The sequence below is a fragment of the Malassezia pachydermatis genome, assembly GCF_001278385.1.
Source record: "Malassezia pachydermatis strain CBS 1879 chromosome Unknown scaffold7, whole genome shotgun sequence".
In the NCBI taxonomy this organism is placed as follows: Eukaryota; Fungi; Basidiomycota; class Malasseziomycetes; order Malasseziales; family Malasseziaceae; genus Malassezia; species Malassezia pachydermatis.
Window position 1 is genome coordinate 294,087 of NW_017253144.1, and position 26,432 is coordinate 320,518.

The following is a 26,432-nucleotide window of genomic DNA, read 5'->3' on the forward strand; positions in this document are numbered from 1 at the left end:
CAGAAAAAGCAATGTCGGTGTCTATGTATGATACAGAACATGGGGGAAGGGGATAGATACAGAGTGCTTAGACGAGTCCATCATAGAGCGAGAGAGCTTGGACAATCGATGGGTCTTGCTTTGAGCCTTCGCGGAATTCTTCAAATGACAACTCCGCATTCTTGTCGCGATCCATCAGCGAGAAGATCTTGTCGACGCGTTTTTCAGGCGTGTCTTCATCTTCGGGCAGCTTCACCATATTCCCTGTCATTTTATAGATAGCCTGGACAATGGTAAGCATCTCATTGTACGTGATAGACCCATCGCCATTGATATCGTACAGCTGGAACGCCCATCGAAGTTTCTCATCGAGGCGTCCTCGGCTTGTGACACTCAAAGCGCAAATAAACTCTTTGAAGTCAATCGAGCCGTTCTTATTTTCATCAAAGACATTGAACACGTATTCCGCCAACGGAGCTGGGTCGCCGAAAGGGAAGAACTGCTTGTAGATCCTTGAGAACTCATCCTTATCCAGCGTGCCCGATGGACAATCACTCATAAAGCCTTTGTACCATTGCTGCAATTCCTTGCGGTCGACTGCGTCTATTAGGATGATTCATACGTACAGTACGTAATTTTCTGCAGTTCAGATAGTTGCTCCGGCGAGAGCTTGGATTGCGTCTTTCCCATGGTGGTGGTGGCACCGGTCACGAAAGTGGCGCTTGCACATCCCTCCTTGGCGTTAGGCTTTAGCGTGGAGGTTTCGGCCGTAAGGGTGGGTGTGCGTCGTGTCGCGCGGCGCCACGCACGAGCCGATCCACGCGGAGGCTTACATTGGCTGCGCGTAAGAAAGGACCTGCTTCGTGCCATGTCACATTCGCTCGCTACATTCAAACCTTTAGTGAGCCAGTTGGCCCAGAGCATACCTGTGCCAGCCCCGCCCACAGGGGCGATGCGCCCCCCCAGTGCGCCTCTCTCACAGGACCAGATTGAGAAGCTCTTGGCCCACTTTGCTGATGTAGACTTTACCAGCAACCCCGCTCACCATGCGGCCATTGGCGCTGCGTTGACGTCGCTGCGTGTCAGTGGCATTGATCGCGAGCCCAGCACACTCACTTTCATGCGCAAAAAGTTCCTCGACCAGGTTATCCCAGTGCCTACCCCGACCATGGAGGCGTCGCCTGGCACTGACTATCATGGGCTGGTTGACCTGGTCGGGACGGGTGGTGACGGGAAGGACACGTTCAATGTATCCACTACGGCCTCTTTCGTCGCTGCCGGCGTCGAAGGCATGCATGTATGCAAACATGGCGGCAAAGCGTCGTCTTCTACCTCAGGCTCGGCAGAGCTTCTGTTGTCGTTGGGCATCCCTCTGCTGGACGTTCCTGCAGAGAAGGCAGCTGGGCTGCTAGGCCAAAGTTCCTGTGTGTTCTTCTGCGCGCCCATGTTTCACCGCGCTATGATGCCATTGGCACCGATTCGGGCCTCGCTGGGTTTCCCTACTCTCTTTAATATTCTCGGCCCATTAATGAACCCTGCGCGACCGCAACGTGGTGTCTACGGTGTTCACAGCTCGGGTCTGGGCCGCGTATACGCAGAAACGCTGCGTCTTGCAGGTATGGAACACTTTTGGGTCGTCTGCGGGCAGGAAGGCCTCGATGAAATTAGCCCTGCTGGCCCTACGGATGTATGGGAAGTGGTTCGTGGCGAGATTGTGCACCAGGTCATTACACCTGCCGACTTTGGCCTGCCTACGCATGAGCTGGATCAGGTTCAGTCCGGTTCCGCTTCGCAAAATGCGGCTGTTGTGATGCATATGTTCTCGCACCCTAACGACCTGCCAGATGCGCCTCTTGATGCACCCCTCACTGTTGATGGCCCTGTACCGACGGCCAAGTTGGAGCCTATCCCGACGGGCACCAACCTTCGCGCGATCTTTGACTACACGGTACTGCAAGCAGCCGCACTGCTGTACGTCGCTGGGTTCGGTCAGGGCGACAAGAAAGTGTGTGCCCAGCTGGCTAGAGACTCGATCACAAGTGGTCGCGCTCTCGCATCTCTGGAGCGTATGCGCACACTCATGCTGAACGCTCGTCCATCTGCCACGTAGTGGTCATGCCCACCTTGGTGCCTTGTATCTTGGCATTCTCTTCTACAAGCTCTATAAGTACGAATGCTATTTTATAGGGGAAATGGAATGGGTTTATGCGCACACTGATTTGCCTACAAATCGCGCAAGAAGCTGTTCTTCTTCATACGATATTTGTAAGGCATATTCGCCTTCAGTCGATCGGCATCGTCTTTGGGCTTTGCAAAGCCATTTGTACCCTGGCCGTAGCGCGGACGACCACTCGCTTCACGACGAGCGCGATCAAGTCGGATCTTACGGCCCAGCTCCGTCTCACCGTCGATGTGATCGATGGGCGCACGAGCTGCACCTTCATCGCCCGCCGCAAACACAGGCGGCTCATCCGCCTCGCCAAAGTTGCCTTGAGCGAGAATTACGTTCTCCTTTGTCGCCTCGACTTTACGGACGCCATCGGGGGTCTTGAAGGTGTGCTGGGAGGAGAGCAAGTCGCGGCCCGCCGCGCCAAGATGGCTCATAGCTTCATACTCTCTGGCGTTGGCCTCCATCTCAGGAGAGAACTGCTTTTCATACTGACTTTCGTATTTTTTGCCTTCCCGAGCGGCCTGTGCCTTCAAGCGCGCCTCCTCTTCGATCGAAGGAAGACCCTCTGCAAAGCGCTCGCGCTCTTCTTCTTCACGCTCAATGCGTGCATGGTCATTAAAATGCTTGATATCTTCTTCGTGGGAGTATGCTTCGTCCGTCTGGTCTTCTGGGCGGTTGTGATATAGACTCTCGTGGTGAACATAATATTCTGATTCATCGTCGTAATGATGGCCAAGCGCATTCTTGCCATATTCTGGGAACTGAGGAAGGCCGCCTTTGCCCGCGCGAAGGAACTCGGCGCGTGTAATCACACCATCTTTGTTGTAATCAAGGCGGCGAAGGACTTCACGCACAATCTTATCAGCCTTCTCATCGTGGATCTCGGCATTTGGCGAGTGCTTACGCGAAAGGGAGTGGTGAACACCATAGATGGCCTCGATTTCAGAACGTTCCAGGATACCATTGCGGTCCAGGTCATGCAACGCGAAGAAGCTGGCCAGGTCAAACGCACCGATATGGTGCTCGGCAGCCATATGCTCCTGCACGTAGTTCTGTGGATCCTTCTCCGAATAGACCTTTGCCATGTTGGATCGCGCCGTGACAATGCTTGTCACTAGTGCTGCCAACATGGCCCACTTACCAATACTCAACTGCATGGTCCCTGACGTGCGAGAACGTAGAAGTCAGTGAATGTGCGAAAACGAGCGTTGGGTCGCCACATTTCCTAATGGGGCCCTCCGCCACCTCCACCTCGGTGGCCTCTCTCCACGTGGAAAGCACTCGCACACACTTTCAACGGCCGTCCGTGCCTTTGCAGGACGACGTCTAACAATCTAATGCGTTCTACGTAGGATATTACAGTATATAGGTCTAAATTTACACTTGTTTCTCCAGGGCCTGCAGGGCCACAAGATTTGCATAAATGCCTTTATGGTTCATCAACGTTTGATGATCGCCTGACTCGGCAATCACACCATCTTGGAATGCGTAGATGCAATGGGCGCGAGCAATGGTGGCCAACCGGTGCGCAATGGAAATAGTAGTACGCCCCGCAGAGGCACGGTCAAGCGCTTGTTGTACAATCTTTTCAGAGTCAGAGTCCAAAGCACTGGTCGCCTCGTCCAGCAAAAGGATTTTAGGGTTACGAATCAACGCGCGAGCAATCGCAATTCGCTGCTTCTGACCACCACTGAGTTGGGTACCCTTGCCACCCACTTCCGTCTCGAAACCATCAGGTAGGCCCTCGATAAATTCCAGAATGTTGGCAGAACGAGCCGCTTCACGCATCTGGTCCATCGTAACAGCGCTAGGGTCCTCTAAGGCGCCCAGGCGCAAGTTGAAGCCGATCGTTCCATCATACAGAGTAGGCTCTTGCGACACAAGCGCAATATACTTCCGGAGAGATTGGAGGTTGAGAGTACGAATATCATGGCCATCTAGCAAAATGCGACCACCTGTCACATCGTAGAAACGCTCAATAAGCTGAATGGTCGTAGATTTACCGCAACCGGAAGGACCAACCAACGCCACATGCGTGCCTGGGTGCACGTCCAAATCCACACCGCGAAGAACAGGGATACCTGGGCGCGATGGATACTCAAACTGTACGCCCTCGAACTGCAAGTGACCCTCGCAGTGATCCAGCACAATGCCATCGTGAGACTCGATATCAATGCTGGGCTTGTTGTCTAGCAAGGCAAACATGTTCGTGCCTGCGGCCGCGGCATTGGAAATATCTGGCACGAAATTAAACACGTTACCAGCTTGAATACTGCCAAAGACCACGGCTGTAAAGATAGTAAAGAACTGACTTGCATTGTACTCCTGCCGGAGCAAGAGCTGGTAGCCGTACCAGAAACCCAGCGCAATGACAAAGAAGGAGGTGGCTTGCGCCAGCGCATAAAAGAGGTTGCCTATCAAGGCGGCTTTCTTCGCGACCATAGATGCCTTTTGCAAGGCATCCGTGTAGCGCTCAAGACAATCCTCTTCGCGCGTCAGCGATGCCACAGTCCGAATAGCAGCGGCCGATTCACAGGCCATTTGCGAGGTGCCCAAGTGCACCTTGCGAACCTTGACATCTTTTTGTACCACGAGTTTCAGGCGTACGAAGCCGGCTGAGAGCGTAAAGGGAACGCATGCAATCACAACCAACGCTAGCTTCCAGCCATAAATGAGGGCGATAATCGCACCAATAATCAGCGTCGCAATCGATTGCACAATCGCGCCCATGGATACGCCAATAAAGCTGTTAATCTTGAGTGTATTTTCCGCCAGGGACGACGTCAGCGTACCGCTGCTGTGGTCTTCCTCGTCAAAGTAGGCCACATCGGCACGCATATACGCACTAAGCATCATGCTGCGCAAACGCTGCATAAGGATAGCTGAGCCTTGCTGAATCAAAGAGTTTTGAAACACAGTGGTGATGGTCGACAAAATTGCAATGATGAAGAAATACAGAGCATGGTGGTTGGCCGTATGCCGCATTTGCGAGCGCTCCGGCTCAGGACATGCCTGGCCGCCAGGCAGATTCGGGCACCGACTGTAATTCGTCAGGGCCAAGCCAAAAAGGATAGAGAAGCACGGATAAGCAGCGCCTGTGGCGATCGCACACAGCACACCTGGCAGAAAGTAGGGGCCAATGAGATCGTGGCCAATTCGGCTTAGTCGCATGAGTAAGAAGCCAAGACTCTTCGTTTTCTGCTTCAATGGCTTTTCATCGTACGCGCCCATCTTCATGCCCTGGAACTTCATAACATGTGTCAACGTGCTGTCCACCGATGTCATGCTGACATGAGACTTGACATGCTTTAGGCTCGGCATCACAGGTTCGACAATATTCGGCTCCACGCCCATGGCACCTACACCAGAGACAGGCGCACTGATCATGGTCTGTGTATTGCTGTTGTGCACACGCTGGGCCGATACTAAACTGGCATACAAACCCTCAGGCAAATCAAGAAGATCATTGTGTTTTCCCTGCTCCATAATAATACCACCCTTCATGACCACGATATTATCGGCATTCTTGATGGTACTCAGACGATGAGCTACCGTGATCGTGGTACGGCCATGAGCGGCACGATCCAAGGCTTCCTGCACAATTCCTTCGCTCTGGGTATCCAATGCACTGGTAGCTTCATCCAGTAGCAAGATACTAGGATTCTTCACCACAGCACGCGCGATAGATACACGCTGCTTTTGACCACCGCTAAGTAGAGAAGCACGTTCACCCACGTGCGTCTGGTACCCTTGGGGAAGCTGCATGATAAAGTCGTGGGCATTCGCAAGCTTTGCGGCATGAACAATCAGTTTGTCCTTCTCACTCTCCGACCAGTGTTCGTACTGCGTGTGTAGCAGACCAAACGCAATGTTCTCCCACACGGTCGTGGCGAACAACACTGGCTCTTGTGCTACGAGGCCAATTTGCGTACGCAGCCACTGGATATTCAACTCTGGCAAGGGAATGCCATCCAAAAAGACTTGGCCCTCGTTAGGGTCGTAGAAACGTTCAACCAGCGAAATAATGGTACTCTTACCAGAACCCGAGGGGCCCACAAGAGCCGTCGTTTGGCCAGGGTGCATCTCCAGGTTAAAATCCTTTAAGATTTGAACATCAGGACGAGAAGGGTACTTGAAATCCACATGTCGCACAGATAGATGACCATAGCATTTTTCAGGGCGGAGACCGTCCGGGCTCGATGAGTCAATGGCGGGTTTCCGGTCGATGGTTTCGAACACTTTACCGCCAGCCGCCTGCGCAAAGCTCAAAGACTGGAGGTTGGGTGCCAGCATCGCCATACTAAACGCACCAATGAGCACCGAGAAAATGACATTCATTACGATACCACTTTGGACTTCACCGTCAGCCACCAGCTTGGAGCCGAAATAGAAGGCTAGGGCATAGGCACAGTAGATACAGAAGAAAAAGGCGCCAATTCCAATACCAGATGCCATGGCACGACGCTTGCTTGCGTTCAGCGCAATGCCATTCCGCGCTTGATAAAGCTTGCTGATATGTGCATTCATAGCAAACGCTTTGATTGTGCGAATCGTCGAGAGAGACTCTTCGGCAATGGATGCTGCTTTCGCCACATGCTCCAATTCCACTTGCTGGTATTTGGACACAAACATATTCATAACAATAGCAGCACCCACAATACAAGGCAAGATCGACGTCATGACGAGAGCCAGTTTCCAGTTGCGTACATAGGCCACGACGAAACCGGTAATAAACGTGGAAATAAACGCCACCATCAAAGGCAGCTTGTCGCTAATACCATCCTGAATCAACTGAATATCGCTCTGGATACGCGTGGTAATCTCACCTGCACCCAGTTTGTCAAAATACGCCACTTCCTGGCGCAAAATGGCTCGTAGATATTCCTTACGAATGCGTTGTGTGATAACTTCACCCGTATATACAAAAATCGCCATGTACACATAGATGACCACAAACGAACAAATACCAATAATGACAAGGTACAGAGCGTCGTGGTTTACAGAAGACACAGTGTCCAGAGCCTGACGAACCCACTCGTCCTGTGTCAATGTAGGGTCATTCAAGGCCAAAAACTTGGTCGTGAGATTACCGAAGAGAATGGTCATGAGAGGTTGGGCGGCCCCAGATGCTGCACCACAGATCAGGCCTGTCAAGTTGAGAAGACGTTCTAATGGTGTAGCATAACGGAACAATTCGCCCAGTTTCACGGGTTTGGGTCCAGGAGGCGTTGCTGGCTTTCCGGCTTTACCCACTTGACTCTTCTTGCCCAATTTTGACTTTTTCGTGGTAGGCTGCATGACATTTTCCGTGTCAATTTTCTCACTTGTGAGATTCGCAGAGCTGTCATCTTTCAGGCGCGTCTTCGAGGGACCTGTGCTATGTCGCCATGGAGAATACGGCGTCGTCTGAGAGTAAGGTTTGTGTTGCTGTGGTGTAGAAGGTGCCTCAGTGCTGTACATAGGCGACTGAAAAGCATAGTTCGTACCAAATCGCGGTGTCGACATGCCCATGTGTGGTGTGTGCATCAAATTGGAATTTTCATCATCATACCATAATGTGGATGCAAAGGCTGGACCCTGAGGCTCAATAGGACTGGCCATTGGGTCGTACACACGCGGTGTCATTTGAATAGGATCACCTAGTTCAGCCTTTGTGAGTGCTGCAATAGAGTCTTGCGTTGGGTATGACGGCATGAGGGGATGGGGGCCATTGGTAATAGACTGCATAGCGTGGCTTGGCTGCATGGGAGAGTACGCCAAGCCTTCGGGTTGCAGAGGCGAAGGAGAGTATGGTGGGTAGTTGGGATGTATGACTCCCTCCTGCCTGTATCCATTGTACAAAGTGACGTCGGTTGCTGATGGTGGCAGCATCGTCGACCATGATGACGCGTCACGAGGAAGCTCCGGTTCATTGTTATGCAAAGCCAGCGGTGCAGGTAGAGCAGGGCGGCTGTATCCAAAACTGCCATACCCATCATCTACCTGCCAGTCTTGCTGGACATCTTCCTTATCGGAGCCACTCATGGGACCGAGAAAATGTGAATAGGGCGAGTCGCCTGCCAAGCACTAGTCAATGGAAGGTCAGATTGTTTGACGGCTAAAATCCTATACAATATTATGCACCGGGTTGCACCCCCACGGGCAAGAAATTGCGATTGGTCGGAAGCGTGGAGGGAGGCGCAGGCCGTGCACCAGCCAGCTGAGCCTTCGCTTCGGCCAATGAGTGCACATTCATAAAGATGGCAGTGGATTTGTCCGCCTCCGCTGTGAACACGTTGGCGTACCAGGGATCGCGCGCCAAAGTTACCAAGTCCAGGGGAGCCACGCTAGGAAGCACAAGGACATGGATAGCAGGCTGCATTTGTGTCGGATCACTACGCTGGGCCAACTTTTCAGCACGTGCCAAGGCGGCGTCAATGCCCTTGCGATCGCCACGAGCCTGCGCACCGACAATCACATAGATCTCGAGACGGCCGTCCACCAGAGTGATAGCATTCGACTGAATAGCGCCTAGTGAGAACGGTACAGGAGCGGATGATGAAGCAGGAGAATACATCACAGCTTCGCGCTGCGATGGTGGAAGCGAAGTGCGGTGACGATGGTGCCAACCGTCAGCGTAGACGTCATCTTTAAATAAGGCAAAGAACGACGACGAATCAAGTTCCTTGCTGGAAGAACCTAGCAAGCGTGCCCATTTCGTTGCATGTTCACGCTGCTCAGATCCACTGCCTAAGCCGTGCCACACAAAGAGACCCCGAGACGTACAAGCCACAGCACTAAAGGCGGCACTGACTGACGCAGCGGCAAACGCTACCTCGTCGATATAGATGCCATGCTCGCCATGACGCACAGTGAACAGCTGCTCTGTTGGCTCAGACGCATCAGGCTCACCCTGTCGCGTTACTAGCACACCGCCAACCACTTGCAAAAAGGTGGTAGGTTCACGGCCTTGATGAATAATTGTCGCAGACGCTTGGATCTTTGCGCAGTCCCCCTTGGGCAGCACAGCATCCCAGCCGTCTGTGACAGCATGGCCAAGCCATAGGAATGGTGTGGCTCCTTGGACCCAGATCACGTCTGAGTCGTATACAACAAGGGGTTGAGGCACAGGCGTCCATGACTTATCCTTGCCCCAACGTAAGAAAACAGTGGGCTCTTGGGAGTGCACAGGTGGAACTGGCTCGACAGCCATCTCTTCTGCACCTGCAAGAACCTTGGCAGCGGCTTCAACGATAATTTCATGCTCAACGCTGTGCATCCTGGTTTCAAGGTCGTCCAGAGAATCCTCCTTATAAATAGGCACCTTGCGCACAATAATAGGCGCACCGCGGTCGACCTCAGCCACAACCTTGTGCACCATAACACCTGTATGCTCGATCTTTCCTTCTTGGAACGCTTCATAGGCACGCTCAATTGCTCCCGCACCATCGAACGCACCAGGCAGCGCAGGGTGCAAATTGATGATGGGGATCGGGTGCGGTGGACGTTTGCTGAACGCTGGCGGCGATGCCAACGAGGTCTCATGACCCAAGGCGCTCAAAAAGGTTTCTGATACAATGTGCATAAACCCAGCCAGGACAATCAGGTCAGGGAGACGACCTTCACCCAAAACGCGCTCGGCGAGCACGAGATCATAGTCATCGCGCGTCTTGCCAGGGTTGCGGTTTTGGTAAGTTTTCAGGCTGTGGACTTGAGTAGGAATCGGCGGCTCTACATTCCTGGCACGTTCAAGACCAAATACCTTCATACGGTTCGAGATGACACGCACGATTTGAGCGTCTGGTATAACAGGCTTGTCGCCGCATGTAGCATCAATTAAAGCTTGGAGGTTACTGCCAGAGCCTGAAATGAGCACGACCATTTCTTTGCCTGATGTGCTGCGCTTTGGAAGCGATGTCACGGAAGGTGTCTCCTTCTTCTCTTGCTTTGCAGCAGGTTCGGGTCCAAGTTCGGAAGGTGGGCTGACAGCCTCCTTGGCGTGTTCCGGGAACATTTCACGCTGGCGCTGCTCCATAAAGCTGGCCATAGAACCTGGCTTGGCCATACCCGGCAAGCCCTGGAACTCTTTCTCACTGTCTGGACTCATCGATGTGCGGCCATCACCAGCCAACTTGCCAAGCCGTGGGGTCTGTGCCTTGCCGCCGATAAATGAACTAAGAGACACGGGCGACTCAGAATCACCCATCGATGCATGGCCAGTCGGACCATTCTCACCGCCATAGCGCGAGAGCAACGACTTGGCACGCGAGGGGGATGTGTCGGCTTTCGAGTCGGAGACACCGTCAGACATAGTCGCAGACGAACAGACCACCCGCACATCCACAGCGACGTACCTCCGCCCCAGATCGCTGTCGCATCGAAATCACGTGGCTCGAATCAGAGAAGAGTAGTATAGTATATGCGTCTATATCAATCTAGTACTAGTAGAGATGGAGATGTGTGGTACAAGGAACAGAGAATGGATCAAGGCTGGATCATGTCATTACAAAGCGCTGGCGACTTGGGTTTGCACAGAAGCACTGCGCGCAGCCGTCTCTGTGAGCCATGCCAGCGCAGCCGAGGCAAGCTTTTCTTGTGCCTCCGCCTTCTGGACATCGGCACGACGTTGAGCAATGGCAACGCGGAACTTCTCCTGGATGTCCCAGCTAGCGAGACGGAGAACTTTACGTACTTCACGCGTCGTCCGCATACCATGCATAGTGGCAAATACGTTGGAAGAGTGGCGCAGCAGAGCAGCACTGTTGCTCGGCAAGTGCACGACACTGTGGCCGTTCATCAGCTCGTGCTTCAGGCTACGGCCCACGTTCCGTGGCACAGCGTTCGGTAAGTCTGTTACCACCCAGGCCACAGCACCCACACCTACCATGAACAGAACCGGCGCCGCCCAGCGACGAACCACCCGGCTGCCAAGTAGGTCGGTTACACGCACAATAGCCTCAGCAATGGTCTTGAGGTTGAACGCCTGCGTACCCACCAGGCTAAGAGCACCCAGGCCAATCGTCATGCTAGGCACAAGGGCCTGGGAATCCGCATCATTCTCTGGTGTCTTCTTCGATTCGTTCGCACCAATAAGCACAGTAAAGTGGTGCGGCACATCAAACAAGTCGGTCAAACGAACTGCCACAGCGTCCGTGCTTACACCCAGGCCCGTAAACATAGTGTTCTCAGGCTTCTTCGCAAACATGGCCTCAGGCACGAACACACGCTTCGGGACATCAACATCCTTCGGCAGGAAGGATTCACCCGTCTGGCTGATCTTAGTAACAGCCTCGGTCGTTGCGTTGCGAGCCAGAGTTTCACACTCAGTCACAGCGGCCTGGACACTCTCCAATAGAGCATGACGCACATCTTGGGCATATTGCCACAGGCTGAACAGGCCAGGGTACGCAGGCAACGTCACCGAGGCATGGGCCGACTCGCCGCGACCAATTGTCTCCAGCGCAAGAGCTACAGCCTCTTCCGTGGACTGAGCCACAGCAGAAACCACTTTGTCCTCTTCACCCTCGACCAGACGCTGAGCCTTCACAGCGCTTGTTTCACACTTCTCAAGGGCAGGGCGGCTCTTGCTTAGGTCCCGGCGTGCCGCAGCAAGATCGGACCTAGCAGCTTGTTCATTCAGTTGGACCAAGAACATGACGTCCGACAGAAGCCGGTCCATGTATGTCTTGGCTGGTAGCAGCTTCGACTTGGCACGCCGGCGAAGCACAAAGTCGTGCAGGTTCTGTTCCAAGTTCTCAAAGCGCTTCACCTGGTCGCTCAATTCCTTGGCCTCCTCGGCCATGTCGCATACCGAGCGCGAGTCAACAAAGTGCACGAGCTCTTCCGCCTCTTCGTATGTACGCGGACTCAGCTCGCGAATCTGTTCAAGCACACGGCGACGGCACTTGTCTTTGTTGCGAATCTGGTCGTACTTGTTGACGACCACAAAGACGTACGCCTTCTCGTTGCTCGCATTCTGAAGGAACTCACAAGCACTTAAAGTGAAATGGTTCTCAGCACTCACAACGAATACAACCACATCAATCTCCTCTTCACGAGCAAACAGAGCCGTGGTCTTCACGCTGTCCTGGTTCAGACCAGGAGCGTCAATCAGTGCAATATCGACAGCACCGTTGTGTAGCAAGCTTTCCTTGGCCGCCTGAACGTCGCGGCAGAACACCTTGAGCACTGGAAGCTCAGTGTGTTCCCGCTCTTCTTCCTCGGCGAAAACAGCCTCCAGTTCGTCAAGGCCACGGACTTCAAAGGTCGAGGGATCCTTCGCATCGTACGAAGCCATGTCACGAATGAGATGCACTTCCTCACGGTCCTCATTGTCACGCACAGCATCATGAATCTCGCAGAAAACAGAAGTGCATGGCTGCTGGTCGGTCGGCACCAGCTCGCGACGCATCAAAGCATTGATAAAGGTAGACTTACCAGCGTTTAAATCACCAGTGACAAGTACCTTAGACTGAGTGTCTGTGATACGAACTCGAAGGTTCTTAAGGTGCTGTAAAGAGCGAGACATACGCTCCTCCAGAAGCTGGCCCACGGTCGACTTCTCCATGGAATCAACGAGAGTGCTAGCATTCTGAGCTGCACCAAGTTTCAAGTCCAGACGTAGGACGGACAGAGGCATCGACTCGCTGCTCGCCTTGGTAGGGTAGCGAAGCACCCACTGGTCCTTGTTAAACTGGCGCAGGCCACTAAGGATTTCGTTGGTAGCATCAATAGAGGTTACAAGGCGATCACGCCCTTCCATATACAGTTCTTGATTCATTTCAGACGTAGCGGCATGAGAGAGTGCCTGAGAAGGCACCTCCTCTATGACGCCCGGCTTTGAGGTTGGCTTGGTCTCCAATGATACCGAAGCCATCGTAGCGAAAAGGTGGCCTATCGCTCTTTACCGGCGAGTCCGTTTATCCACCTCACGGTGGCGTTCTATTTTTTATTTTCAAAATTACCCATGACTCAGACTATAGGCCCATCCACCCGGCAAGTCTCGTGACTGGACATAGACCCTACGTTGATAACTTTTTTGGAACGCACGGTCCTTGCGTTTACTTCACGGTCTTGGCACAACATGAGGTCCATGTTCGGTGTGGCTCGCAATGCTCTTTTGCCACGACCATTCGACTTTGTGCTGGAATATAGTGAAGGAACAGTAAATGCTTTGGCAACCTTACTTCGGCAGAAATGCCCCAGCCTCGCTGGGACAAACCAAGCGTGGCCGACACGTTGGCTCCCTTCTGGACATATGCAAACCGTCTGGTCAGCCGTAGCAGACTTCACCAATGTGGATAAGGTGGAATATAAACGTAAGGTGATCATGACACCAGATGGTGGTTTGATCTCCCTAGACATTGCACCGCTTGCATTGGCGGAACCAACAGAAGAGGAGGCTGTGCCGACAGTCGTCATCTTGCACGGTCTCACTGGTGGATCCTACGAGAGTTATGTTCGGAATACTGTGGCAAAGATGGTGAAACCAAAGGAAGAGGGGGGAGCAGGTATGCGCTGTGTGGTTGTAAACTTCCGCGGGTGTGCTCACACACCGGTGACATCGCCGCAACTATATTCCGCCTGCAAGACAACGGATTTAGAATGTGCGATGCTATTACTGACGCGTATGTTCCCTCAATCGCCCATGTTAGCAATGGGTTTCTCCCTAGGTGGTGCTATCATGACAAAATTCATGGGCGAAGTTGGGAAGTCTACTCCATTCATTGGTGCGATTGCTGTGGGTGCTCCGTTTGAGTTGCAACAGACAAGTGACTGCTTGGAATCTACGTGGGTATCCATGGTCTATGCTTATGCCATGGGGACAAACCTCGGTAGCATGGTGCGAAACCATGCTGATACTTTGGCATTGTCTCCTGCTTTTTGGTCGCCCTTGGAAATGATGTTTGGCACAAAGGTTGATCCTGATCCAACGAAACCAATTGCCATGCCATCATTTCAAAAGCCACGCAAAGGTACTCTGCGATTTGTTGACCATGTTATAACGAGGCTTGGGGGTGGTTTGCCCAGCCCTTATGGTGATTTTCCGTTCGAATCAGCAGAAGCGTACTATCAACACAGCTCGCCGCTTCGTGTAATCCATAATGTGGCCCGTCCTCTATTGGCACTAAATGCAGATGATGATCCAATTGTATCATCATCCACATTGCAACATGTTGTCCAGGCCATCCAGGGCAATCCCAACGTTGTTTTAGCGCGCAGTAAGTGCGGCGGCCATTTGGGATGGTTTGCTGGGCCGCAGGGCGAGCGATGGATCTATCATCCCATTATTGAAGCTACACAAGCCTTATTTACAGCGCATGATGAAGCCAAGTCGAAACCATCTACAGGAATTGGCTCGGGAGGACCACAGATCAATCCTTGGCGAGTAAGGCAGGTGGACAAGAAAATGGTACAATTGGAAGTCTTGCCGCGCTCAGCTTTGCCGAGTATTTTTGAATCCAAGTCAGAAGAGAAGAACCCATCGCCATTGGTTTGGTTGCGTACCCAAGTATTGCAACACATTCCGTTGCTGCACCCGAACGACTCGCCCAAGGCAGAAGCCCCCATCGAGCAGGGAGACATGCTCACAGTGCCTATGTATACGGAGGCTCTCCATCCTGAAGTGGGCTTTGCAGAGATACCCAATGACTTGGCCGTTGGTGGGAATGGGACCATTATAGTGGGACATGCCCCACCAACTATGCCCTCTAGCGTGAAGCAGCTGGCCGGACTATGAACAGACTGCCAGGCTAATTGCCAGATGCATGCCGCATTTTATGAACGGACGATATGACGGACATACATACACACTCAGGATAGCGAAGAAGCGCACCTTGTTGAATTTTCATCCACGGTTGTATCGCCTACGTACATCACGAACAGATATAGTGCTACTGTACAGTGACGTCTTTTGGTTTGCATGCCTAAAAAAAAGACATGACTTTAAATGAAACCAATGCGGTTGGACACGTCAAGAGCATCCTGGTCAGCAGTGAGGCGAATAAACGCCTTCTTCTTGCCGTCCGGGCGGATGAGGGTGTTGATCTTAGCAGCGTCCACATCGTACACCTTCTTCAGGGCCTGCTTAATCTGGTACTTGTTGGCCTTGCGGTCCACAATGAACACCAGGGTGTTCACCTCCTCAATCTTCTTCATGGCGCTCTCAGTGTTGAGAGGGAAAAGAAGAATCTTGTGGGCGTCAGTGCGCGGCAAGTGGGGAGCGCTCTTGCGAGGGTATTTCGGGTTGCGCGCAAGACGGAGGGTCTTCGGGCGGTGGAACGAAGCCGAGGTGCGCACCTTACGCACACGCAGCTGACCCGAGCTGCCCTTCTGGACAACCTTCTTGGCAACATTCGCCTTCCGCGTAGACGAAACCTTCTTGTCTGTGGTGAGAAAAATGTTAGTATCCATGTTCATTCCAATACCAAGCTTTCCGTATCACACGTCTCTATAACAGCTTTGCCATAGCGACGATGACACCGATAGCACTATACGTACCAGTGGCCGGCGACATGATAAATGACAGCGGTTGTGTAGTGACAAAGGGCCTTGAAGTTGCGGTCGTACTGGAACCACAAATGGGAAATGTGTCACGTGTCATATGGTGGTCATGTGATGGGTATAGTTTTGCTATATGGTCCGTGCATATACAAATGTAAGATCAATGCAAGTCTTGCGGCGACCACGCATACACCAACACTTGGTGTCTGCATCCTACATAAAGACATAATTGGAATGCAGTCTGAGTCGAGTTTTGCGTAGAATAGCCCCAAGAAACGGCCTTTATATTGTTTGGAAATTCAGTGATTGACGAGCTTGTGTATTTTCCAGCACCTCGGGAGTAAGGAAGAGTACAAATTGGCTCAGACTCCGATAGATGCCATATACGAATCTGTTTGTCGTCGCCCGCGCAGCATACGAGTTTTCGGAGAGGGTCAACATCAAATCCCTAATATATATAAGAATCTCATTCTTTACTTACCAAGCCTTGCATAAAATGGTTGCGATGCCCGTTAAAAATCCGTGTAGGTGTATCCATACATTTGTTTAAATCACTCAGCAGGAGAGTTCCGTCAGTATAGGCCACAATGAATTCAGATGTTGCCATCAAATACACATGGCTAACAGATGCTTTGTGTCTCGTATATGAATATGTTTGATCAGGTGGTATGGCATCTTTAGAAGACCAGTTCATGGATACAGATAGGGAAGTATGCAAGACTAGTCCAGATCGTGTTCCTGCCATAAGATGAATCATCGTAGGGCTATTGGCACACATTGAGACTGCCATCACGTCACTTTTTGTACATTGCATTCGCATTCTCCATTGTGGCGTTTCCTCACGAAGAGAAACATACAATACAAATACATGGTTCCCGATACCGAGTGCAATCACAAGACCAAGGTTGGCTGAAGACTCAAGTTCCCACACATCCATGCACCGTAGATCTGAATGGGCAGTCCAACTAGGCCCATTGTATGATATTTGCACATTTCGTGAGCTTGTAGCAGTAGATGTCACATGGACATTTAACCGATCCTCAACAAAAGCTTGGACAAGCAACCCGGAAGATTTTGTGAGCTGATACAGTGTAATAGGTGCAGTTGACGTGAGAAATAGGTTCTGTGTAGAGTCAGAAAATGACGTAGATGCGCGGTTAAAATAATAGCTGGTATGAAGTTGTGAGAACTCATCTAAAATGTGATCTGCTTTCATACTAAAATAAGTAAGGCATTACATACCATAAAAGTTTGCCATCTTCAAAGAGTACACAGAGAGAGTTGTGAGCAGGAGAAATTGGTGCAGCCTAGATTGTGAGTTTCTCGAAAACATACAAGGATCTTTGTAATATGCTGGTACGTAGACCCTATGCCATTCACATCAATTGTTTGGCATACACCAAAATGTTTTACCATATTAAGAATCACACCTCTGAATCATAAGCCAATAGTGAGATACGTACCTTTGGTATTGATGTACATATGACAAAGGAATATGACCAGTTTGAACTCCCGGTGAGCGGAGAGGTCTTGGTGTGTGCGTTCTATCCAAAGAAGGCACACTTCTCGGACGTGGTGTTGGTTTGCTCGTTAGACTGTCATTGAGACTAGTCGGATTGACTGTTTTGGTTTTTTCACTAGTTTTGAAGAATCGCTTCCTTCTTTTTTAGGTTAACCTTGCGATAAAACGTGAACATACGCTGGATCCCAGCTATAACCAGGCAAAGAAAAGGGTGGATTGTCCCCCATACAATAAAGTCGATATTTGATGTCAATGCAGCACATCTGTGGAGATAAGTATTTAGTCGGTTTTCGCTCATTTTGGCCATCATCTCTACATCGGCACATGAGCAAAACCGAGTGATCATCTCCATTCCCAATTCCTACACAGAATCTACGTGAGATACGAACGAAAGGATGAGATTGAGAATTAGTTCGATGCTATTTAAGAAAAAAAATCGTAGAAACTATGACCAAACACAATTACATTGTCTCCATAAAGGTGGATTTCATTTGTGTCCCGTATGATGTCATTCAGTTGCAGATGTTGTTGTAGCAGAGGTCGTAGTAGATCGGCTATTTTGCGGCACAAGAATACGTCTTCGGGCATTGACAAACCAATTGGAGATCTGGCAAATGTCAAGTCCCGTGTAGTCACAAAATGCCCGCTTTTCCTCTTCAGTTGGATAAGGATGGTCTGCGTGTTCCAAAAGCCACGATTTAAGCATATCTGTAATATGCTTTGGAAGTTTTCCGCCTCGCTTAGGAATGGTTTGGGCAGACTTTTGCTGCTCTGATGAACTGGAAACATTCGCGTGGTCTTTACCTTTACTCTGTTTTCCTTGTACTGACATCTGGCTCGATGCCGAAGCTCCTGCATGATCGTGCAACTCTCCTTCATTCTTCAGAGGTGCATTATTGTAATACATAGATTCCGTCTCAGAACGATAAGCAGTGGGGTCATTGGCATAAGACCTGTGTTGGCTGGTATGAGGGTAATCGTAAGCGCGCATTCCTTGAGGCGACGGTGTTCGACGACCAGCCATTGAGGAATATTGGGGTGGGTAATGACCACGAGTGTGCGGAGAATAGTTAGACATTCCACCATGACCATATCGATCATACATATCGCTTGTACTGGGCCAGCGACGATCTGGATGAAAGGAAGTACGCGCACGGTTGTACGGCGCCATGCGATGCCCGCTGTATGAAGAGCTAGCATACCAAGAACGATGTTCAGGAAGAGAAGGCCGCGAATACCGCGTCATTGTTTCCTCACTAAGTCGAGGTAGTTCTGGCATGCTTGGACTGGTGTACAATTGGTCGGGGGGAGAGTGATTGTCGGATGTCATGGGTCTGTCTCTCATAGAATTGGATGAAGAGCGAGTCATGAAAGAGCGAGGAAGTCTTTGGTGAGGGGCTTGATGTTCTTCGATTGTACCTGACTGACTGTCGCGCTGAGATACAGGCCAAGAGTCCGGGTGTCCATCCCATTTCCAATTATGGTGAGGGTGCATGTAGGCACGATTAGTAGGTGACTCAAAGTACATGGAACCCGACGTGCGACGCGACTCTGAGCCAAACCGAGATTCATGTTCTCGGCCAAATGAACCTGGGTTATCAAGAAGACCACGCCAAATAGGACGGCTTGATTTGGTACCAGGTGGTGATCCATAAACACTTTCCCGCTCACTTTCATTGCTGCGCGTTGCATGCGGCGGCTTGAGTGTTGCAAGCACCGGCAATGAATGGGACTTGTACAAGGGCACCCGAGCCGTGGGGGATGTAGAAGAGTACCGTAATTGGGATGGGGCCGGCGTCGCTCTGTAGGCGTCTATTGGCGGGAGCCTACAGGCAGCAGGTACGGCAGAAGGAAGGGAACCGTCCTGATAAGGCCTTTTATGCGAAGTGGGATGGTCATGAATGTTCAGATCTTTGATATCATCACTGGACGTTTGTTTTAGAGCAGACCTGTCAATGGACGGATTCAGTTTAGAATCGTCCATGTTATCACTTTGTATAATTGTACCTCTTCCCTCTGGTCTACAGCAGGACGGCCGTCTGCAATACCAAGAGGGAGAGAATGGAGCTGGGGGACAACCTGACAGCGGAAAAAAAATCAGAAATTGTATTAGTCCCGCTTTAGTTGACACCAGTGGGTATATCGGACATCTGCACCTTACAGTCTGTGCAGCTTTCAATTAGACCCGCCGTGCGTCAATCAAATGCTCAATTCCCCCACTTTTCACCGCGTTTATTCGGAAACTACAATAATTTGTTCCAGCCCATTAATTCTGAATTAGATCGAAGCCAATAATAGATCTATCTCTATCAGTGAAAAGGGGTATGGTGACAATCTGTCATTTGTGAGAGCCTATGGCGATAGGTTGTCGTTGAGCTATATTGCAAATCTCTCTCTTGTTGCCTACGAGTGAAATAAGACTTTACTTTCACTAGCCCAATCAACTAGGAACTTAAGCATTGTAGTCTAGAACGTACCATGTAATTATGCATTCATGAGGCCCAATCGTTTCAATATGTTTTAGCATCGGAAAAATACATAAACTGACACGTGAGCCAATCAAGTTTTTTTTAATAGAACAGACATCATAATCTTGATTGATTGCGTAATCGATGCCCCTCTATAGCCATCATTCATTTTCTCACATAAGCGACATATGCGGCTCGACGGCGTCACATAGTAATTGTTTCTATTGTACCTACTTGGGCTGTCCGCCTGGAGGTAATGGCATTGAACGGTCAGTTTGGGCCCGCATCGTCCTGCTTGGCTCTTTCTTCAGAGACTGGGCAGTTCTAGTTTGTGACGAGCTCGTAGTTGTGGTTTTCGATAAAGGAATAGAGGATACGTTTAATGTTCGTGCGCGAGGCGCAGCGCTTGTCGAGGTAGGCAGTCTCGAAGAGGCAGTGGGCAACCGTCCAGCTACTCCTGTAGTCGGCGTTGTTTTAGCGGATAAGTCTGCAGATGCTGCATCGGTAGACGTCCCTCGCGTCATGTTCGAAGGCAATGTGCCAATGCGTGGGAGTTTCATATTATTGCGTGGTACAATTTGTCTTCGAACGGGCACATATGGTTCTTTCTTCGTCACAATGCGTGTACTTCGGCGCAAAGCCATGTCCGAGTCGACATTAGAGGCAGATGCAGCCACATTGGTCACTGATTTCAAGTTAGTCAATGGTGCCCTCACCGGATTTAGATCTTGCAGATGGGCCGACTGTGAGGATGTTGAATCCAACGGAGCAGAAGTCAGCGAAATTATAGAACGTCGCCTTGGCTCCGACAACCTGCTGGATCGACGGCGCTCTACATTTGGCTGCGTTGGCGCAGGTGCAAGGGTCGGTGCAGCAGATATTCTGGTATCATTAGGCGCATCGGCATCCTCTATCACAGGCGGCGCTTGGTCACTTTGCACTGTCTCTGTCTCTGCTGACACCAGAGTCGAAGGGGGTTTGTCCACTTCCAAGGTCGTCCATGCCTGTGCTAAACTTAGATCTGGTAGTGGAGCCATCGTACGTTCCTGTGCATACACCAAGTGGCGGAAGTCAGAAAGAGCTGTATCGACACCAGCCACTGGTCGTGGCTCGGAGAACATGTGCTTCAATACACGCATATCGGGAGTGGGTGGCTCTGGCTTTTTCTCTTGGAGACACTCGACGGCCAGAGTGGATCTGCCTGCTTCGATACTGGTGTTGGAGACGGGCTCTTCCGCCACTTCTTCTGCCACCTCTTCCGGCTCCGCAACTTTCGGTGTCTTGTCCGTTTCTTCGTCGTCCCTTGTATTTTCCCCCTCTGGCACCACATCACTTGTGTCCATCATAGAAGGATATTCCCTCGCCTCCATGTCCTCTGCCTTAGATTCTGCCTCCGATTCGGCGGATAAAGAGCTAGGCGACAGCATATTTCTAAGCCATTGCCATGATGATCGATGACACGGCATTGGCGTCCTCTTGTCATTTTCCTTTGTGGCTTGGATGTCCGAGAGACGACGAGTTTCGACCTTTGTTGGCTTGTCCGCTTGGGGTGTCAGGAAGTGTGGGCCGAGAGGCTTTGGCTTAGGCGACGGCGTAGTACCAACCTCTGTGCTAAGTTCGAGGCTTTTCTCCACTTCCGCTTCTTCTTCGTCATCGCTGGATGGGGCATCTGATTCGTCATACGCTAGGTACGACGAGCTATTCAAGTCCATATCTTTTGAACCCATAGATGCTTGTGTATGGGGGGAACTGTCTAGCATTGATGCTGATGACTGTCGGTCTCTGGGTACATCCATGGGTAGAATAGGGTATTGCGCACTTCGTTTGAGCAAGGTCGCTGTACGAAGGCTTACTTTTCGCGACTTTGATGGTGACCAAACCAATGGCGTGCTCATCATCATCCCCGATAAGGGGCGTGAATGGGGGACGCGTGGTGACAGCACAGACGAGTTCCTCGGTGAAAAGGGGCTGGACGGAAGAGATGGAACAGCTTGCAGCTCAGCGTCGACAAGGCTCTCTTCTGCTGTATTCAAACACAAAGTTTCTGTACTACCATCGATGCTGGGGGTTAAAGTGTTTCCCCCATCCATTTCCATGGACATACTCTTCTGATCCATATCTTCCAACGTAGGATCGCGAGCTTTGTCTGACTCTTGCACCGCAATCGAGGAGCTTGTCATACTCTCTTCTTGAGGCAGGGAAGCAGATAAATTTTGCGTACCGTCCACAGTAGATATCGATGTCGTATCCTTTTCAGGTATGTCCACATGTTGGGATACCAAGACAGGCCTCTTGGCATGCTCCGGCGTCCATGCACTACGCATCGATGGCAAACTAGCACGAGCTTTCAGACGCGCACTCTGACGACGGGGAATGGTCGTTGTTAGATGAGAGGCACGTCGTGCTCGCCTCGGTGTGGACGTAGCTGACGGTGCAGGCTCATTGTAGGTCTTTTCCGGTATCAAATTTGTCTGCGCCGTACCATGGCCTTCGTGGGAGTCCGTGGTAGCGCTTGTCTGCGAGACTGACAGATTACCGAGTTGTTCTCCCAGGGGAGCCGTACAGGCAGGTAGTTCTGGATCCTGTTCTGCTTCGTCTTGCGTAGGTGTGGGAGTCACATCATTCTCAAGATAGGAGGATGACGGGCTTGGTACGTTGTCTTCTCCAGGCACACACGTCGTATCTTGAATATCCTCTGCTTGCGATACCATACCTTCTTCTTTTTCTTCATAGGGTGTCCCATACGCAAAGCGAAGGAGATGCTTTGAAATTTTTAACTGGTCACCGTCAGCCAGCGACACACACGTGTTCCGATCCTGTGGTTTGAGAAGCGAATGATTATGCCATACACCATTTGCGCCGTAAATATGAAGAGTTGCATGATTTTCTTTGTCGAATACAATACTGCAGTGCAGTCGACTAACATCTTCGAGCAAGAGACGTACGTCGTTGGAAAGGGCGCTGGGATGTGAGTGTTATTTTCTCTACGCACCGACCTAGGGATGTTGTGATCTTTGACATGACGAACCTGCCCTTTTCTGATCCATCATGTGCGAGTAGATGCAGTGTCCCACGCACACGCCGCGCATCTTGTGCCACGGGCTGCTCACGGAGCGGCGCTGCTGCCATCGCTCGGGGCACAGGGGTGTTGGTGTAGGACGAATGCATGCCTCCACGCGTGGGTCGACGCGAAACGCTCTCTATCACGTGATAGGAAGCGCTGCTTCGAGGCCTGTCTGTCGACGACCATGGCGCCTGCAGCGCTCTCACGCGCAGAGCGCAGTTTCTTGCTGGATGGCCTACAAGCCTCACCAGCGCACCGTCCGGATGGACGTACTTTATCCGAGTTTCGAGCCATCGAAGTTGAGGCGCCTGCGTCGCAGCAGGCCGATGGATCTGCACGTGTATTGCTCGGCAGTACTGAAGTGCTGTGTGGTGTCAAGGCCGAAATTGAGACGATGGACGCACCTGTGGTGCCTATGCAGGTAGGCTCCTCGTCAACCGAGAAAGCGTTCCGTCCATGGATGCCGTCGATGCCCCGCGTTCAGGCATTGGTAGAATATTCACCTGCCTTGCTCCATGAGCACAATGCCACTGAGTTGGGCATGATGACCAGTTTGATCCAAGATATGATTCAGGCATGCTTTGCTGAGGCTGGGACCATGCTTGGACCTTTTACAGCGCGGCAGTTTATTGTTGTGCCGTCGTCCAAGTACTGGAAGTTGCATCTTGATGTTTATGTCATGTCCTGGAGTGGCGGCAATGTCCTGGATGCCGTCTTTGCGGCTGTCTACTCAGCCCTGTGGGATACACGTTTGCCTTCGACCCAGATTCTTGCGACAGATACTACGCAGGAGGATACCAATGTGGGCGAAGACGATCCTGCGGGCATCAAGTACATTACGCGTGGGCATGCGAATGCGCCTGGCCATGCCGAGTCGCATGCTGTGGACTTTGCGCTGGCGAGTGAATGGGACGATGGCGTGCCCCTGCATGGCCGTGACGACATGCCTGTGTGTGTGTCTGTGTACCCTGTCCGTGATACCTTTTTACTTGATCCTACGTTGGAAGAAGAGTCGGCGCTGTCATCGAGTATCGCTGTATTGGCCTCGGCCAGTGGGCGTGTCTATGGACTTCGACAGCGTGGCGAGGGCGAGCTGAATCTCGATACGATTCATCAGGCGACCGAGGTAGGCGTGTACTATGCCAAGCAGCTTGCGAGCACCTTGCAAACGTACTTTGATTGATATAGCATGGAAAATAGCCTATGTACCATGTAGGAGTGCAGTCCATTTCTCTACCAGTCCGTGGTCGGCTTGGCCATGCGAGCCTCCGCCGCGGAAATGCCCTTGCCGTAGACCACACCGTTGAGCCACGGGGTATCGACGCGGCCCTTTTCGAAGGCGCGAATCTCCGCCTCTTTCTGCAGCGTGAGCGCAATATCGTCCAAGCCGTTGAGCAGGCAGTGACGCGTGAACGGCGCGACGTCGAAGCTGAACGCTGTGCCGTCCTCGCAAATGACCTTTTGCTGCTCGAGATCCACCGTGACTTCCTTGCCGGCCTGCGCGTCCTGGAGCACACGCTGGATTTCCTCCGGCTTGAGGATCACAGGCAGCTGGCCGTTCTTCGTCATATTGTTGCGGAAGATATCCGCAAAGCTCTCCGCAATGACGGCGCGAATGCCAAAGTCGAGCAGCGACCATGGCGCATGCTCACGCGACGAGCCACAGCCAAAGTTGCTGCCAGCCACGACAAGAATCTTCGCATGGTCGTACGGCTTCTGGTTGAGCACAAAGTCCGCAATCGGCTCACCTGTTTGCACATCGTACCGCAGCGGCCAGAACAACGCCGAGCCCAGACCCGTACGCTTGATCGTCTTGAGAAACTGCTTCGGGATGATCACATCCGTGTTCACATTCGAGCGCTCCATCGGCGCAGCAATGCCCTTCAGCACCCGGAACGGCTCCATACCCTGCGCGCCCGCCGCAGGCTTCGCCTGCGCCGAGGCCTTGGAGGTCTCCGCGTGCGATGTGTGCACAGGCGGCGCGGACTCGGCAGGCGCACGCACCGCACCCTGCTCGACAAACTGCAGCGCATCCTGCTTAGCAATCTCAAAGCCAGCCTCCGAAGCGGCAAAGCCTGGAAGCGAGCCAGCATTCAGCTTGCGCACGTCGGTCAGGTAGCCCGTCACCGCTGCGGCTGCGGCCATCGCCGGGCTCATGAGGTGCGTACGACCACCAGCACCCTGACGACCCTCAAAGTTGCGGTTTGACGTCGAGGCGCAGCGCTCGCCTGGCGACAGCTGATCCGGGTTCATACCAAGGCACATCGAGCAGCCCGCCTCACGCCAGTCAAAGCCGGCCGCCTTGAATACAGTATCGAGACCTTCCGCCTCCGCCTGCTTTTTCACCAGACCCGAGCCAGGCACCAGCATCGCCTGGACATGCGGCGCGACCTTGCGGCCATGCAGCACACGCGCCGCCGCACGCAGGTCCTCAATACGCGAGTTGGTGCACGAGCCAATGAATACCTTGTCGATTTTGATTTGCTCTACCGGCACATTGGGCTCCAGGCCCATGTACTTCAGTGCATGCTCCCACTCGTTCGCCAGCTCCTCGCTCGGGGCGTTCTTGGGGTCCGGGACGGTACCGGTGATCGGCACTGTGTCCTGCGGGCTGGTACCCCACGTCACAGTGGGGGGAATGTCCTTCGCATCGATGCGCACGACCTTGTCGTACTGCGCGCCCTCGTCGCTGGCGAGCGAGAGCCAGTACTTCGCAGCGCGATCCCAATCCTCGCCCTGCGGCACGAGAGGACGGCCCTTCAAGTAGTCCAGGGTCTTCTGGTCAGGCGCAATGAGACCGGCACGCGCACCTGCCTCAATGGCCATGTTGCACATACTCATACGCGCCTCCATCGAGAGGCCACGGATCGTCGAGCCGGCGAATTCAAGCACACCGCCAGTGCCACCCGCTGTGCCAATGAGACCAATGACATGCAGGATGATGTCCTTGCTGGTCACACCTTCCGGCAGCTCGCCATTGACGTCAATAAGAATGTTCTTCATACGCTTCTGCAGCAGCGTCTGTGTGGCAAGCACATGCTCGACTTCCGACGTACCGATACCGAACGCCAGCACACCAAACGCACCATGCGTACTTGTGTGCGAGTCACCACATACCAGCGTCGCACCGGGCACGGTGAAACCCTGTTCAGGGCCGATAACGTGCACGATTCCCTGACGCGCATCCGTCAGGCCAAAGAACGTAAGACCAAACTCCTTCACGTTCTGCTCCAGCGTCACACACTGCAGACGCGAGTCCGGCTCCTGCACGAACGACTTGGTGTCCGTGTACGTCTTACGGCTGATCGTCGGGATGTTGTGGTCCACGGTGGCCAGCGTGCAGTCCGGACGACGCACCGGACGACCGGCCATACGCAGACCCTCAAACGCCTGCGGCGAGGTCACTTCGTGGACCAAATGGCGGTCAATGTAAATGAGACAAGTACCATCTTCCTCCTCCGAGATCAGATGCGAATCAAAGATCTTTTGGTAGATCGTGCGCGGCTTCGTGGACGACGTCATGATCTCTCGTGCCAAAGAAGCGTGAAAACCTCCGCATGACTCAGTAGCCGGCAGCCACTTCTTCTCTCCACACCGCGCCACTCCACCGCTCGTTGCGTGCTGATTTGCAAGCAGACCCACACCTTGTCACTCGCTCGATTTCTCTGTCTCACGTGACCTACTGCGGCCGAAGCGGCGGGCCCGTGGCAACGTGGGCCTACGAAGGGCGGGCGGTGGCTGCCGGGA

The 26,432-nt window shown here is 52.3% G+C and overlaps 11 protein-coding genes across 11 annotated transcripts; 3 read left to right on the forward strand and 8 right to left on the reverse strand.

Moving 5' to 3' along the window:
- Positions 1-67: 67 nt before the first annotated feature.
- Positions 68-669, reverse strand: Malapachy_1535 (calcium-binding protein ncs-1; the record flags this gene model as incomplete). The annotated part of the gene is made up of 2 exons (XM_018136039.1): positions 68-582; positions 606-669. 2 exons carry the CDS (start codon positions 667-669, stop codon positions 68-70), a joined length of 579 nt encoding a protein of 192 aa, XP_017990802.1.
- A 178-nt stretch (positions 670-847) lies between these two features.
- Malapachy_1578 (anthranilate phosphoribosyltransferase) lies at positions 848-2,089 on the forward strand (the record flags this gene model as incomplete). Its single annotated transcript, XM_018136082.1, has 1 exon — positions 848-2,089. The coding sequence occupies one exon, from the start codon at positions 848-850 to the stop codon at positions 2,087-2,089; it is 1,242 nt and encodes a 413-aa protein (XP_017990776.1).
- A 113-nt stretch (positions 2,090-2,202) lies between these two features.
- Malapachy_1598 (ssp120-secretory protein) lies at positions 2,203-3,306 on the reverse strand (the record flags this gene model as incomplete). The annotated part of the gene is made up of 2 exons (XM_018136101.1): positions 2,203-2,329; positions 2,594-3,306. The coding sequence occupies 2 exons, from the start codon at positions 3,304-3,306 to the stop codon at positions 2,203-2,205; spliced, it is 840 nt and encodes a 279-aa protein (XP_017990726.1).
- Positions 3,307-3,526: 220 nt separating this feature from the next.
- On the reverse strand, positions 3,527-7,843 carry Malapachy_1590 (p-loop containing nucleoside triphosphate hydrolase protein; the record flags this gene model as incomplete). The annotated part of the gene is made up of 1 exon (XM_018136093.1): positions 3,527-7,843. One exon carries the CDS (start codon positions 7,841-7,843, stop codon positions 3,527-3,529), a length of 4,317 nt encoding a protein of 1,438 aa, XP_017990732.1.
- Positions 7,844-8,264: 421 nt separating this feature from the next.
- Malapachy_1595 (phosphoribosylglycinamide formyltransferase) lies at positions 8,265-10,439 on the reverse strand (the record flags this gene model as incomplete). The annotated part of the gene is made up of 1 exon (XM_018136098.1): positions 8,265-10,439. One exon carries the CDS (start codon positions 10,437-10,439, stop codon positions 8,265-8,267), a length of 2,175 nt encoding a protein of 724 aa, XP_017990729.1.
- A 192-nt stretch (positions 10,440-10,631) lies between these two features.
- Malapachy_1588 (transmembrane gtpase fzo1) lies at positions 10,632-13,004 on the reverse strand (the record flags this gene model as incomplete). The annotated part of the gene is made up of 1 exon (XM_018136092.1): positions 10,632-13,004. The coding sequence occupies one exon, from the start codon at positions 13,002-13,004 to the stop codon at positions 10,632-10,634; it is 2,373 nt and encodes a 790-aa protein (XP_017990748.1).
- A 1,533-nt stretch (positions 13,005-14,537) lies between these two features.
- Positions 14,538-14,867, forward strand: Malapachy_1607 (hypothetical protein; the record flags this gene model as incomplete). The annotated part of the gene is made up of 1 exon (XM_018136110.1): positions 14,538-14,867. One exon carries the CDS (start codon positions 14,538-14,540, stop codon positions 14,865-14,867), a length of 330 nt encoding a protein of 109 aa, XP_017990923.1.
- A 206-nt stretch (positions 14,868-15,073) lies between these two features.
- Malapachy_1592 (60s ribosomal protein l23) lies at positions 15,074-15,644 on the reverse strand (the record flags this gene model as incomplete). The annotated part of the gene is made up of 2 exons (XM_018136095.1): positions 15,074-15,513; positions 15,629-15,644. 2 exons carry the CDS (start codon positions 15,642-15,644, stop codon positions 15,074-15,076), a joined length of 456 nt encoding a protein of 151 aa, XP_017990734.1.
- Positions 15,645-20,636: 4,992 nt separating this feature from the next.
- On the reverse strand, positions 20,637-22,750 carry Malapachy_1613 (fha domain-containing protein; the record flags this gene model as incomplete). Its single annotated transcript, XM_018136116.1, has 4 exons — positions 20,637-20,642; positions 20,680-21,335; positions 21,726-22,582; positions 22,614-22,750. The coding sequence occupies 4 exons, from the start codon at positions 22,748-22,750 to the stop codon at positions 20,637-20,639; spliced, it is 1,656 nt and encodes a 551-aa protein (XP_017990842.1).
- Positions 22,751-22,869: 119 nt separating this feature from the next.
- Positions 22,870-23,868, forward strand: Malapachy_1603 (hypothetical protein; the record flags this gene model as incomplete). Its single annotated transcript, XM_018136106.1, has 1 exon — positions 22,870-23,868. The coding sequence occupies one exon, from the start codon at positions 22,870-22,872 to the stop codon at positions 23,866-23,868; it is 999 nt and encodes a 332-aa protein (XP_017990657.1).
- A 50-nt stretch (positions 23,869-23,918) lies between these two features.
- Malapachy_1584 (3-isopropylmalate dehydratase) lies at positions 23,919-26,207 on the reverse strand (the record flags this gene model as incomplete). Its single annotated transcript, XM_018136088.1, has 1 exon — positions 23,919-26,207. One exon carries the CDS (start codon positions 26,205-26,207, stop codon positions 23,919-23,921), a length of 2,289 nt encoding a protein of 762 aa, XP_017990755.1.
- Between the last annotated feature and the right edge of the window lie 225 nt (positions 26,208-26,432).